Genomic DNA, 12,298 nt, shown 5'->3' with positions numbered 1-12,298 from the left:
TCCACCATCGGCACCACCATGCCTCTGTTGACGACTCTCAACACTCACCAAACACTGTTCACCGAATGGGACTGTGACCAGATACGAGATACTCACCATCTAATGAGGGTCAGGGGGATGTTCTGGCGCCACGGTGGCGAGATGTTAACTGCAGGAGGTCGTAGGTTTGATCCCGATCCTAAACGCCTGTATATTTGGAGTTTGCATGTCTCTCTCCCTGTGGTCGCGTGGATTTTTCTCCAGGCCCCAGGTTTGTCCCTCCACTTTAGAATGCACATTCGTATTGAGTATTTGCCTGCTATAAATTTCCACTTGATAAGCCACTTCATTGAGCTACCATATGTGGCCAGGTCGCTACTGATAAAAAGAGCTATATAGCTCAGTGGGTCTTAGCTGGTAAAATAAAAAAAATAGTTTAGTTAAGAATGTGTAAATATAACTTGGCTAGGCACGAGGGACATCTGGTGGTGCAGGGCCCCATGCCAGAGCGCCACTAGCATCAAGCCGTGCTCTTCGCTTGGCCGGTATTACCACATCAAGTCGACGCTGTTCCTGTTTAGACGTACGTAGTCACCTCAGTCAATAAACAGGACCCTGCGGGGTGGGCTGGTAGGAACGAATAACCAAAGAATATAAACATAATGTATTATGACACTTGTTTAGCCAGGAAAGCCCCACTGAGTCGAAAGGTTTTTGTAGGGTCCTGCCAAGTGTTTGCAGTAGGGGGCGATGTTGCTACACCTAATCGGACGATACGAAGGGAGAGGTTGAGGCCTAGTTCTAGGCTTTAGGCCTAGCTGTAGGCTTTAGGCCGCTGTGAGTAAATTTTTAATTTAAATGTTTTAATTATACATGTAAAAGCTTTAAATGTAAATGTTTCTATTAAAAAAACACCAGGGAATGTAACATTGTTAAACATTAACTCCCTTTCACACACACGGGGGTACGATACGAAGGGAGAGTTTGACGCCTAGTTCTAGGCTTTAGGCCTAGCTGTAGGCTTTAGGGCGCTGTGAGTTAATGTTTAATTTAAATGTTTTAATTATTAATGTTTAATTTAAATGTTTTAATTATTAATGTAAAAGCTTTAAATGTAAATGTTTCTATTTAAAAACATGAGGGAATGTAACATTGTTAAACATTAACTCCCTTTCACACACGCGGGGGTACGATACGAAGGGAGAGTTTGAGGCCTAGTTCTAGGCTTTAGGCGTAGCTGTAGGCTTTTGGCCGCTGTGAGTGAATTTGTTATTTAAATGTTTTAATTAAAAGCTATCTCAGGGAATTATAAGGGAATGTTACACTTGTTTAGCCAGGAAGGCCGCTGTGAGTGAATTTGTAATTTAATTTTTTAATTAAAAGCTATCTCAGGGAATTATAAGGGAATGTTACACTTGTTTAGCCAGGAAAGTGTCACTGAGTCTAAAGGTTTTTGTAGGGTCATGCCAAGTGTTTTCAGTAGGGGGCGATGTTGCTACACGGACGGACGGACGATATCATCTATTGTAGGCTGGTCCACTTCGTTCCTACCAGTAATACGTTTTCCCTCTTGAGCATTTCGAGGCTCGCACTCACGTGTTTATAATAACACATACGACAGCATTTAGAAAAATGTATACACGAAATTTTTGTTTTTTTAAACACGTTTATTAAGCATATTGTACAGGAATGATGTTGAAACGGGAAACTAAAGTAACACAAATCCAAGTTTGTAAAAGGTTTGTGATGCATACAGTACATGTTGAATTGTGTGCATTGCAGTTTTTGCTTTCATTGGCAAGGGTTAGTTTGCATGCTGTTTAACAAAGCCTGTACCATTTCTGGCATCGTGTTCTCCCCTCGTGACATTTGGGATATTGTAACCATGCCGTAAAGAGCTCCAGATGTTCGGCCCTGTGTCTATTCTTGAAATCTCTAATTCAAAACACAATAACCAAGATGAGCAAGAAAATAATTAAAAACGAAATTTCATTGAAAACCTGCACATCTGCAATTAAATAAACAAGTGGCGATCAGCAGCTGTCTCGTATCTGGTGCGGCTCAGTTTGCGCAGGAGTGAGGTCAGGATCGGAAAATGTTGTGAGTTCCAGTAATTATTCACGTTAGACCAAACCCATCATTCCCTTGGGACCGGTGGAATAAGGGCCCAGCTGGTCAGGACCACTTAGGGAAAAGTCAACAGCGGTCATCAAGTAAAGACACTGGCCACATGCACGTACAGAATTCATATTCCTGGCTCGCTTGAAAAGCTTGGAGAACGTTGTTGAGTATTTACCGTGGATACATTAATAACAGAAGTGAATGTTTTACCACGCTTCGCAACAGAGACTATTTGTATTACAGTATCACGTACTTGCCGTGCACACAGATGAATAAACTCCCAGCACGTCCAATGAAACGTCGGACACTGTGCCGAAAAACATGCAGTACGAACCGAGAATACATCGGAGAACTCTGCCAACGCAACCACAGTGGTCATGTTTTGCCAACTGGACAGCTGTAAAAAAAGAGTGTTTTAGCTCAATGTATTCATCCAGTGTAAATAGATATTGTGATTCACTTTGTCAGGCTCTTCGTTGGTCCACTCTGGGATTTTTATGCTGTCAGCCTTAATTGTTTACCAATACACACACAAAATGCTAGAAATGAGAAACACAGTGCCCTTTACTCTTTGGTTTTTTCGGTAAAGTCACGTATAAAATTAAATAATAGAATACGACGTTTCGGTTCCAACACAAGCAACCATCATCAGGTAAGAATGAATGATAAAACACAGAGACGGAAACAACATAGGCAGACACACATGCAGAGAGACACACACAAAGACACACCGAGCGAGACACACACCAAGACAAACAGAAGGACAACGACTCTGTGCCGAGGCCTTAAATAGAGAGAGGGGGGGAGGGGCCGGGGCAGAGAGAGGACTGGGGAGGCGGACAAACGAGGGGACAAGGAGGGAGCAGTGTGGAATTCCGGACCACAGTGGCCGGAGGAGAGACAATGGTTTAGAGCAAGAAAATCAAAAGTTTGAGAAAGCAAATTTAGTAAAATTAAGAAGTATAATGTAATGCAACGCAAGAGGGTCGGTTAACACACAGTTAACGCATAGCCTGGTTGATTAACGTTTTTCCAAAGTTTGCTAAATTATAAGTAAAGTGTGAGTTGTGAGTAAACCCTCCCCGTAGATGTGGTTCAAACTAGATTCGTGCCCTTTGTTTATAGTCATCACAGGAAGCTATTCACCCATCCTGTAATCCACGATACCATTTCCAATCGGTTGTTGATTGGCAACTCCCATGTGTCTATTGTAAAGCGAGACCTGGAATATACTTCAGTTCGAGCTAATAATGGGAAATTCATTGTGACATGTCTCTGGTATGTTCTGCGTTTACGATTATTAGCAATCAGTGGAGGTATTACCACACTCGTGTAACAATCACAGAATAACAGCATATTAACCGAGAGCTACGTGATGAGCAATCATTAAAAATGTTTCCACAAATCTGGTTGTTGCCTGATGAAGCTAGTTGTAATTACTGGTGAAACGTCGTATTCAGATTTTAAATGTTGTGGATGTTCTCTCCAACACACCAGTGTGCTGTACTAGTGAAGTATTGGAAAATGACGGCAGGAGACTCCTTGACGGGAACACACTTCTTTTATTAAATCTTGACTTGTAACAATACAACGCGTGGCCTCTCTTCTTCACAATGCGCTTCTCTTGACTCTGGATTCTGTGCTGCTGGCTCTCTGTGCCTCGTGTAGACTCCGCGCCTCGGCTACACTCCTCTCTCGCCTCGTGTAGACTCTGCGCCTCTGCTACACTCTCCACTCGCCTCGTGTAGACTTTGCCTCTCTCTCCCTGGCTACACCGTATGCATACTCGGCTCGTGTAGACCCTTCTCTCTCTCTGGCTACACCGTATGCATACTCGGCTCGTGCAGACCGTTCTCTCTCGCTGGCTACACACTATACATTACTCAGCTCGTGTAGACCGTTCTCTCTCGCTGGCTACACACTATACATTACTCAGCTCGTGTAGACCGTTCTCTCTCGCTGGCTACACACTATACATTACTCAGCTCGTGTAGACCGTTCTCTCTCGCTGGCTACACACTATCCCGTACTCTCCTTTACTCTCCCTTACTCTCCATTACTCTCCATTACTCTCCTCTCCGGGCTCTATCTCTGCACCTTCGTCTTCATTCTTAGATGGTTCCACTTCTGCCCCCTGCTCCTCTGTGCATCACCTTATATATCCCTTCTTCCCGGGAGACGGAGCGGATGCGGACCTCAACGTCGGCACCGCTCCTCAGTTACCCAATCCCCACGCGCTATCCCTACGATCCGGTTCCGCTCAGCGCGTGTTTCCACTCCCCGACCAATCACACCGCGCTGCTACCCGATCACTCCCTCTGGGCGCGTCACCGGCACACCGCCAATCAGCAGCACTACCCCCACCCGCGCACTGACGCCTGCTCCTCCCCGTCAGCGCGCGTCACCACACACACACCCGTACATACGCGCTGGCACACGACATACACACCCAGCGCGTATCACCACTACATCACCCCCTCCCACATAGCTCGCAGCCGGCCCGGCTGCTAACAACAACCAACCACGACGATAAAACGACAACCAACAAAAAAAAACCCCGTAACCCCCCGAGTGTGCCCCGTAACATAACACAACAACAACAACAACAAGAATAACTATGTACAGATTGACAATAAACCCGAAAAGTCAACAATAACACGATACGAGCAAATTCGAAACGAACGCGCCCCACGTCCCTGCGACTACACGCAGTGACGAGGCGCTCCAACTGCCCCGACTCCTCACGAGGCACGTCATGCAAAGTAGCACGACCTGGCGCGAGTCCGTCTGGCTGGTCCATCGTATGGGGCGGGACACTGACGACCGTCCGGCGGTTCCGGCTGCTCCAGACGGCGCGGAACGGGCCTGAAAGGGCCGGCCCCGCCGCGGAGATCCGGCCGCCGGTGATCGGCAGCTGTCAGTTCCGAGACACCTGGGAGCAGATCAGGCGAAAATACGTGTGGATCAGGCAGAGACATTTCCCCCTCTGGGTCGCCGGTCACGTCACACGCCCGGCCATCACGACACAAGGGGAGGCCATATGGAGGCGAGAACGGTTTCAGTCGGGAGGGGTGAACGTACCACCGGCGCTTTCCCCACTTTATCTGAACGCACTGGGGCCGTGCAACGCGCACGACCTCCACGGGTCCCCTCCACGGTCTCAACAATTTAGGCGACGTAGCCAAGGGTGCCTGAGGGCAATGCAGCCAGGCCCTGTCACCTGGTTTCCATTCGTGCATGGACACCTTCCGTGCCCGCAACCGTTCATTAGCAATTTGGCGAGCCCGCGAATTAAGCCGCGCGGCCTCCCTCGCCTCTGTCAGCTTGTGAATATTAAACTTAATATGTTCTGCCAAATTAGAATTAGTTCGTGGAGCGGACAGGCCAAGTTGCGTTTCTATTGGCGGGTCAGCTTCCCGACCGTACATCAAATAGAATGGGGAAAACCCCGTAGCTGCATGGGGGGCCATTCTATACGCGGCAAGGACTCCCGGGACCTGCAGGTCCCAATCTACATGTGCCTCGCACACCTGCTGGCACAGCATGGAAGTCAAGGTTTTGTGGAGTCTCTCCACCATCCCGTCAGTCTGCGGGTGGTACGGGGAGGTACGCACCTTCTTGGTACCCAACAGATCGCACACCTCTTGCAACAATTTACTCGAAAATTTTTTACCTTGGTCGGTCAGCAGGCGTTCGGGAGCCCCCTTGTCCAGGACATAGCCCTGGACGAAGGCATCCGTCACGGCCGCTGCCGACTGGTTAGCGAGAGGCCACGCCATAGGCCATCGGGTAAAGTATTCGACCCCCACTAACAAATATTTATTCCCTCTCGGCGTGACTGGGAAGGGCCCCAAAATATCGACTGCAACGAGCTCGTTGGTACGCGAGACCTGAATAGATTGCAGCGGTGGATTAGCTGCCACGGCCGGTGGTTTACGCCTGGCGCACTCAACGCACCCCTTCAGAATATGCACCACATCACTTCCCATTCCCGGCCAGTAATAGTCACGCTGAAGCAGGGCAAGCGTCTTGTTAACTCCCAAGTGCAAGAGGCGTTCGTGTGCCGCCAAGACAACCCTCCCCCTCACAGCGGAAGGCACCACGAGTGCGTTCCGCCGGGACAAACTGTCCCATTTCAATAACACGCCCCGCTCAAGTACATAGGAGCCGGTACGCTCCTGGTCCCCCTCGGGACCCCCAACCTTGCGGCGCAATGCTAGCAGCGAGCTGTCCGCCATCTGGAGGCGGCCCCATTCGCTGAGCGACAGCGAGAGCAGCGAGTCCCGACCCTGAGAGGCAGTGGAATCATCCCCGATCGGTGCGCCCGCTGTCGCAGCCAGTGCCCCCATCTCCCCCGCAAGCGTCGGTTTACAGCGCGCCGATCCCGACAAACACGCGCATTCATCACAAGGCAACAACCGCGACAAGCAATCGGCATTCGTGTGTCGCAACCCCTTACGGTACGTAGTCGTAAACTGATAGTCCTGGAGGACTTCCAACCAACGCGACAACTGGCCCGAGGGCTGGGCGACCCTCAATGAATACTGTAGCGCCGCGTGGTCCGTTCGGACTGTAAAGTGACGACCATAAAGATATGGCCTAAACTGCTGCACAAAAAAAACAATGGCAAGCAGCTCGCGACGGGTGACACAGTAGCGCTGCTCCGCCGGAGACAACACCCTACTACCGTAGGCGACAACTCTTTCGACACCCCCAACGACTTGGGATAGCACCCCCCCAATGCCCGTGTTGCTAGCATCCGTGTCCAGCAAAAAGGGACTGGCAAAATCGGGATAACACAAGGGCGGGGCACCCACCAAGGCGTCCCGGAGGGAGCGAAACGCGGCCTCCTCCTCCGGTCCCCATTTGAACTTCACTCCCTTCGCCGTTAGAGCGTGCAAGGGTTTTGCAATAGTGGCGAAGTGCTCAACGAACCGCCGATAATAAGAAGCAAACCCGATGAAACTACGCACGTCGGAAACGGACGTAGGTGTCGGCCACGAACCGACACAATCCGTCTTCGCGGGATCGGTGGAGATCCCCGAAGAATCGACAATGTGACCCAAGTATCTAACGGACCTACGAAGGAGGTGACATTTGGCCGGTTTAAATTTCAACTTAGCCGATCGCATTCGCAAGAACACCCCTCTCAATCGCCGGAGGTGTTCCTCAAACGTTTTACTGAAAACAATGACATCGTCCATATAAATCAAGCATGTATCCCACTGCAAGCCCGACAAAACCAGCTCCATAAGTCGCTGAAACGTCGCTGGAGAGGAGTGAAGTCCCATGGGTAACCGGTTAAACTGGAACAGCCCCCCTGGAGTCCGAAATGCCGTCTTAGGTTTCGACTCTTCGTCGAGCGGCAACTGCCAAAACCCCGATAACAAATCAAGAGTCGAAAAATATCGCGCACCAGACAATGCATCGAGGGACTCATCCATCCTGGGGAGCGGATACGCGTCAGCCACAGAGATCTTATTCAGGCGACGGAAATCAATGCAGAATCGCAGGGACCCGTCCTGCTTCTTAACCAGCACAATAGGCGCTCCCCACGGGCTAGAGGAGGGCGAAATAATATCGGCTTCTAGCATATCGTTAACAGCCGACTGAACATGTTCCTTCTCCACGGGACTCAGTCGGAAGGGATTTAGCCTGACCGGCGCCGCATCGCCCGTTTCAATGTGATGGTGCAACAAATCCGTGCACCCAATGTCATACTTATGTTTACTGAATACATCAGAGAATTCAATGAGCAACTCGCGCAGCGCACCCAACTGCGCCGCCGACAAATCGTCCGAGGCGGCACATAACGAATGGACCCACTCAAGGTCTTCCTCTGGCTCAACGTTCCGCGCGGGGCTCGAGCCCACCTGCGCAACCAACCCATCATCCCCAGGGACCTGCGCCGCACGAGCCAGCACGGTGCCCTGCGGAATGACAGCTGGTCGCGACCCCACGTTCAAAACCATCACAAACGGATCCCTGTCAGCCCGCACCAAATTGTGAGCCACCGATAAATCAAGACCCCCGACAGCCTTGTTAGAAGGACCCAAAAGCATACTCTGTCCCGAAGCCTCCCTCACCCATGGTTTCCGCAACCGGAGGGGAATCAACATCTGTGAACCCGGGGGCACTTGCACTGTCTGCGTCGCCACCGCTTGTATCGTAGCGCACGCCGTCCGAATGTCAGTAGGGCCCGTCAAAAATGAAATCCGGCGACCCGATGGCAGTTCAATGCATCGTTGATCGATAAGAATTTTAATGGGCATTTTAGCCAAAAAGTCAGTGCCCAAAAGACACGGAACTGCCAAAGAAGACGAAACGAAAACGGGTCCCGACAATTTGATATCTCCAATGCAAATGGACGCCCTAACCTGACCGATAATGCCCAACGATCCCCCATTAGCGGCGTAAAATGGCACATCCACTGGAAGCAGCGGACGACATTGGACCGGAAGAATATTATAAATGAGGTCCGATATAATAGTTGCCGATGCCCCCGTGTCCACTAATACCCTAATCTCAACCCCATCAATAGAACCCGTAACAACGGACGAACCCGCCGAAGCAGCCACAATTCTATGCCCCAATTCCGCCCATTCAATGTCTCCCTGGTCCCGGCCGAACCCCCCTCGCCGAACCGAATCCCCGGACCTTAACCGGCCCTCCTCCGCCGCAACGCGGCGTCCCATGTGTGCCGAATAAACAGGCCGAGCGTGTGAGGTGCCGCGACTTGCCGGGGATTGTAGAGATGACTTGGGCTCTCGGTCGTCGTCCAGCCGAGCTCCCATGGCGCGCTGCCGCGGAGCGCGGCACCCGGACGCCACGTGGCCCCGGAGGCCGCAGTTATAGCACGTGACGAGGGTCGGAGTAGATCTTGGTTGCTCCGACTTTCGGCCCGATTGCAGAGGCGACCGGGCCCCCGGCCTCCAGTCCCTTGGTCGTCCCGTGGCGAACGCCTCCTCTCGTGGGCTGACGACTTGGGGTTCGGCGACCACCAAACCCGGGGCTGCGACGACAGCAGCGTTGCAACCAACGCCTTGCTTCCGTTGTAGGGCCTCGTGCGCTTGAATACTCGTGGCGACTCTCAAAGAAGAAATATCAATCTCGTCAGCTGTGTTGATCGGGACCCCCAGGTCCTGCGCCAACTTGAGCAGCTGCTCCAAAACCATCGCGTCTTGGCCCTCCTCGTCCATCCGAGGGAACGCAGCATCAGCAAGAGCCAGCAACGCCGTGCGATAGGCCAGCGCGGTCTCCGTGGCCGCTTTCCGTCTTGCGTAGAACTGATGGCGGCACGTAGAGGGAGGCCCGTAGACCCTGGCCAACAACCCCAGCGCATCCTTCAGCGTGGAGCGGTCCGACTTCCGTGCAGCCCTGAAGGCCGCGAGCGCATCGTCGTCCAGCATGGCGGGCAATGCCCGCAGCGCCGTAGTATCGGACCACGCTGACATCTCTTGATGGGCCAAAAACCTTCGCTGAAATTGGCCCCAGTCCCCGCCTTCCGCCTTGAAGGCTGACAACGTGGGCAGGCGCTGCTGAAAAATGAAGTCATTCGCCTCGTGGTTCCTCTCCGCCTGTCCGTCGGTGTCTAAGATGGCGGCTCCAGTAGCAGACGTAAGATGGCGGACCCCCTCGCGCGCTGATGACGTCGATGCGCGCGCTTGGGAACCCGCCACCACGTGGCGCTCGCCGTTCCCGCCAAAAGTAGGCCCAGGCGCAATGGCGGGAATCCCCCATTCGTTTTGGCGGGAATCTGCGGGGCGACCTTGTAAAATGTCCCCCACCGTCCCCGCTCCTCCCGACGAGCTGATCTCCGCCAAGATGGACGCGGCGGCGAGCAGCAGCTCCGCCAGTCGGGAGTGCGCCTCACGAAGCCCGGCGTCTGTCCCCGGTCGCTCGGCCGGCGCCGTCGACGGACCCTGCAGCGTGGGCAAGTCCTCTTCCTCACCCCCCGCCACCAGCGGCCCCGAGTCGTCCAGGTCTTCCTCGCGGTCAATCCCGTGGGTCCTACGGGTCTTCCTCGTCTCCATACTTGGAAGCCCGTTTCACTTCTGACGCCAGATGAAGTATTGGAAAATGACGGCAGGAGACTCCTTGACGGGAACACACTTCTTTTATTAAATCTTGACTTGTAACAATACAACGCGTGGCCTCTCTTCTTCACAATGCGCTTCTCTTGACTCTGGATTCTGTGCTGCTGGCTCTCTGTGCCTCGTGTAGACTCCGCGCCTCGGCTACACTCCTCTCTCGCCTCGTGTAGACTCTGCGCCTCTGCTACACTCTCCACTCGCCTCGTGTAGACTTTGCCTCTCTCTCCCTGGCTACACCGTATGCATACTCGGCTCGTGTAGACCCTTCTCTCTCTCTGGCTACACCGTATGCATACTCGGCTCGTGCAGACCGTTCTCTCTCGCTGGCTACACACTATACATTACTCAGCTCGTGTAGACCGTTCTCTCTCGCTGGCTACACACTATCCCGTACTCTCCTTTACTCTCCCTTACTCTCCATTACTCTCCATTACTCTCCTCTCCGGGCTCTATCTCTGCACCTTCGTCTTCATTCTTAGATGGTTCCACTTCTGCCCCCTGCTCCTCTGTGCATCACCTTATATATCCCTTCTTCCCGGGAGACGGAGCGGATGCGGACCTCAACGTCGGCACCGCTCCTCAGTTACCCAATCCCCACGCGCTATCCCTACGATCCGGTTCCGCTCAGCGCGTGTTTCCACTCCCCGACCAATCACACCGCGCTGCTACCCGATCACTCCCTCTGGGCGCGTCACCGGCACACCGCCAATCAGCAGCACTACCCCCACCCGCGCACTGACGCCTGCTCCTCCCCGTCAGCGCGCGTCACCACACACACACCCGTACATACGCGCTGGCACACGACATACACACCCAGCGCGTATCACCACTACACTAGTAACGAATTGGCATGTTCTTTTTACGTGACAAACCTTACTAATTGGCTGTGTCGGGTATTGACGGGTTCAACGACATTCATATTTGCGCGATATAACCCAAAAAAACTATATTACGGATGATATTGGTTGCGAAAGCCTACCTGTTAAACTAAAAATTTGTGTTTGACAACAGCATATGCAACGTGTTTGTCCCATCACACAACTGATTATCTCTGTTTATCTGCCGGAGTGATGCTTGTGCCACCATAGGTACACATATCAGCATCTGAACTCCCACTGTTCCCATTTAACTGCGATCGTGGTCTGTTACCCAAGCACAGCTCGAAGATCCTCATTCCGCATGTGCCATATGCCATATGGCACTTTTTAGCTATGGGCCGTGTTTTGTTGCAACCTATTTTTGTGGCTTGTTGTGTCCTCCGCACCCATTCAAATGGTTGTGATTAAAATTTAGGTTTTTGAAGGAATCAATGATGGTATTAACTTTTTCTAAAATGAAAACAGGATAACTGTATTTAATTAAAAACGAGGAGATGAAAGCCCTGTTAGAGGTAAACATGTACATGTTTTTAAATATATATCTCTTGAGGATCTTTTCTGTCCCACAGGGTCAACAAGGAATTCTCGGAGACGCGGGTCCCATTGGTCTCGATGGAAACCGAGGGTCGACTGTGAGTGACCATTCATACCTCGCCACCTCACCGGCCTGCCACGCTCCTCATGGCCAGGCCACAGCAAGCCCAGCGTGTGGCTAATGCGTATCGCATCTGCAACTACAAATAATAAGAACGTTTTTCTATCTCCGTGACTTTACTGAAAGAACCAAATAATATAAAAACCTATTCCATTGACATTAGCCACGCAAAATTGGTCGTGGATACAAAGTAAGAGGACTGTATTCTTAGTCACGGCTCAGCTCAGGCTTGGCCCAGGCTCTAGTGAGCCGGCTCAAAACCGCCATGCTTAACTTGAGCTGGCTCTAAGCATCGGTCCCATGTGGCTGAGCCTGAACCAGGCGGTGGCTTACCTCTTATCACCTCGACTTGGTAACCAACCGAGTGGCTCAGGCCTGAGCTGAGCGTGAGCATTCGAGGCCGAGTCAGAGCCATGACTAAGAACACAGCCCCAATTTGTCTCCCTGCTTTCAAGCGTGCATTGTGATGTTGCACACCCCCATTTGGAAGACCTGGGTAAGTGATGCAAATTAGATACCCTATGACAATATAAAACCGCAAAAGGACTACCAATGTAAAATTCCCAGACAGT

The 12,298-nt window shown here is 51.9% G+C and overlaps 1 protein-coding gene across 3 annotated transcripts in view; it reads left to right on the top strand.

Annotated features, from left to right (window-relative positions):
• The window catches only part of LOC144729887 (collagen alpha-3(VI) chain-like), a 135,309-nt gene that overhangs the window by 80,767 nt on the left and 42,244 nt on the right, over positions 1-12,298 (top strand). For all 3 annotated transcript variants that reach the window (XM_078610368.1, XM_078610369.1, XM_078610367.1), the window contains exon 24: positions 11,641-11,703. In XM_078610368.1, the coding sequence (XP_078466494.1) occupies positions 11,641-11,703 (63 nt within the window). The remainder of the gene's footprint in view (positions 1-11,640; positions 11,704-12,298) is intronic.

Source organism: Lampetra planeri, chromosome 2 (genome assembly GCF_965212315.1).
Source record: "Lampetra planeri chromosome 2, kcLamPlan1.2.h2, whole genome shotgun sequence".
In the NCBI taxonomy this organism is placed as follows: domain Eukaryota; kingdom Metazoa; phylum Chordata; class Hyperoartia; order Petromyzontiformes; family Petromyzontidae; genus Lampetra; species Lampetra planeri.
This window is presented reverse-complemented; position numbering and strand designations above follow the sequence as displayed.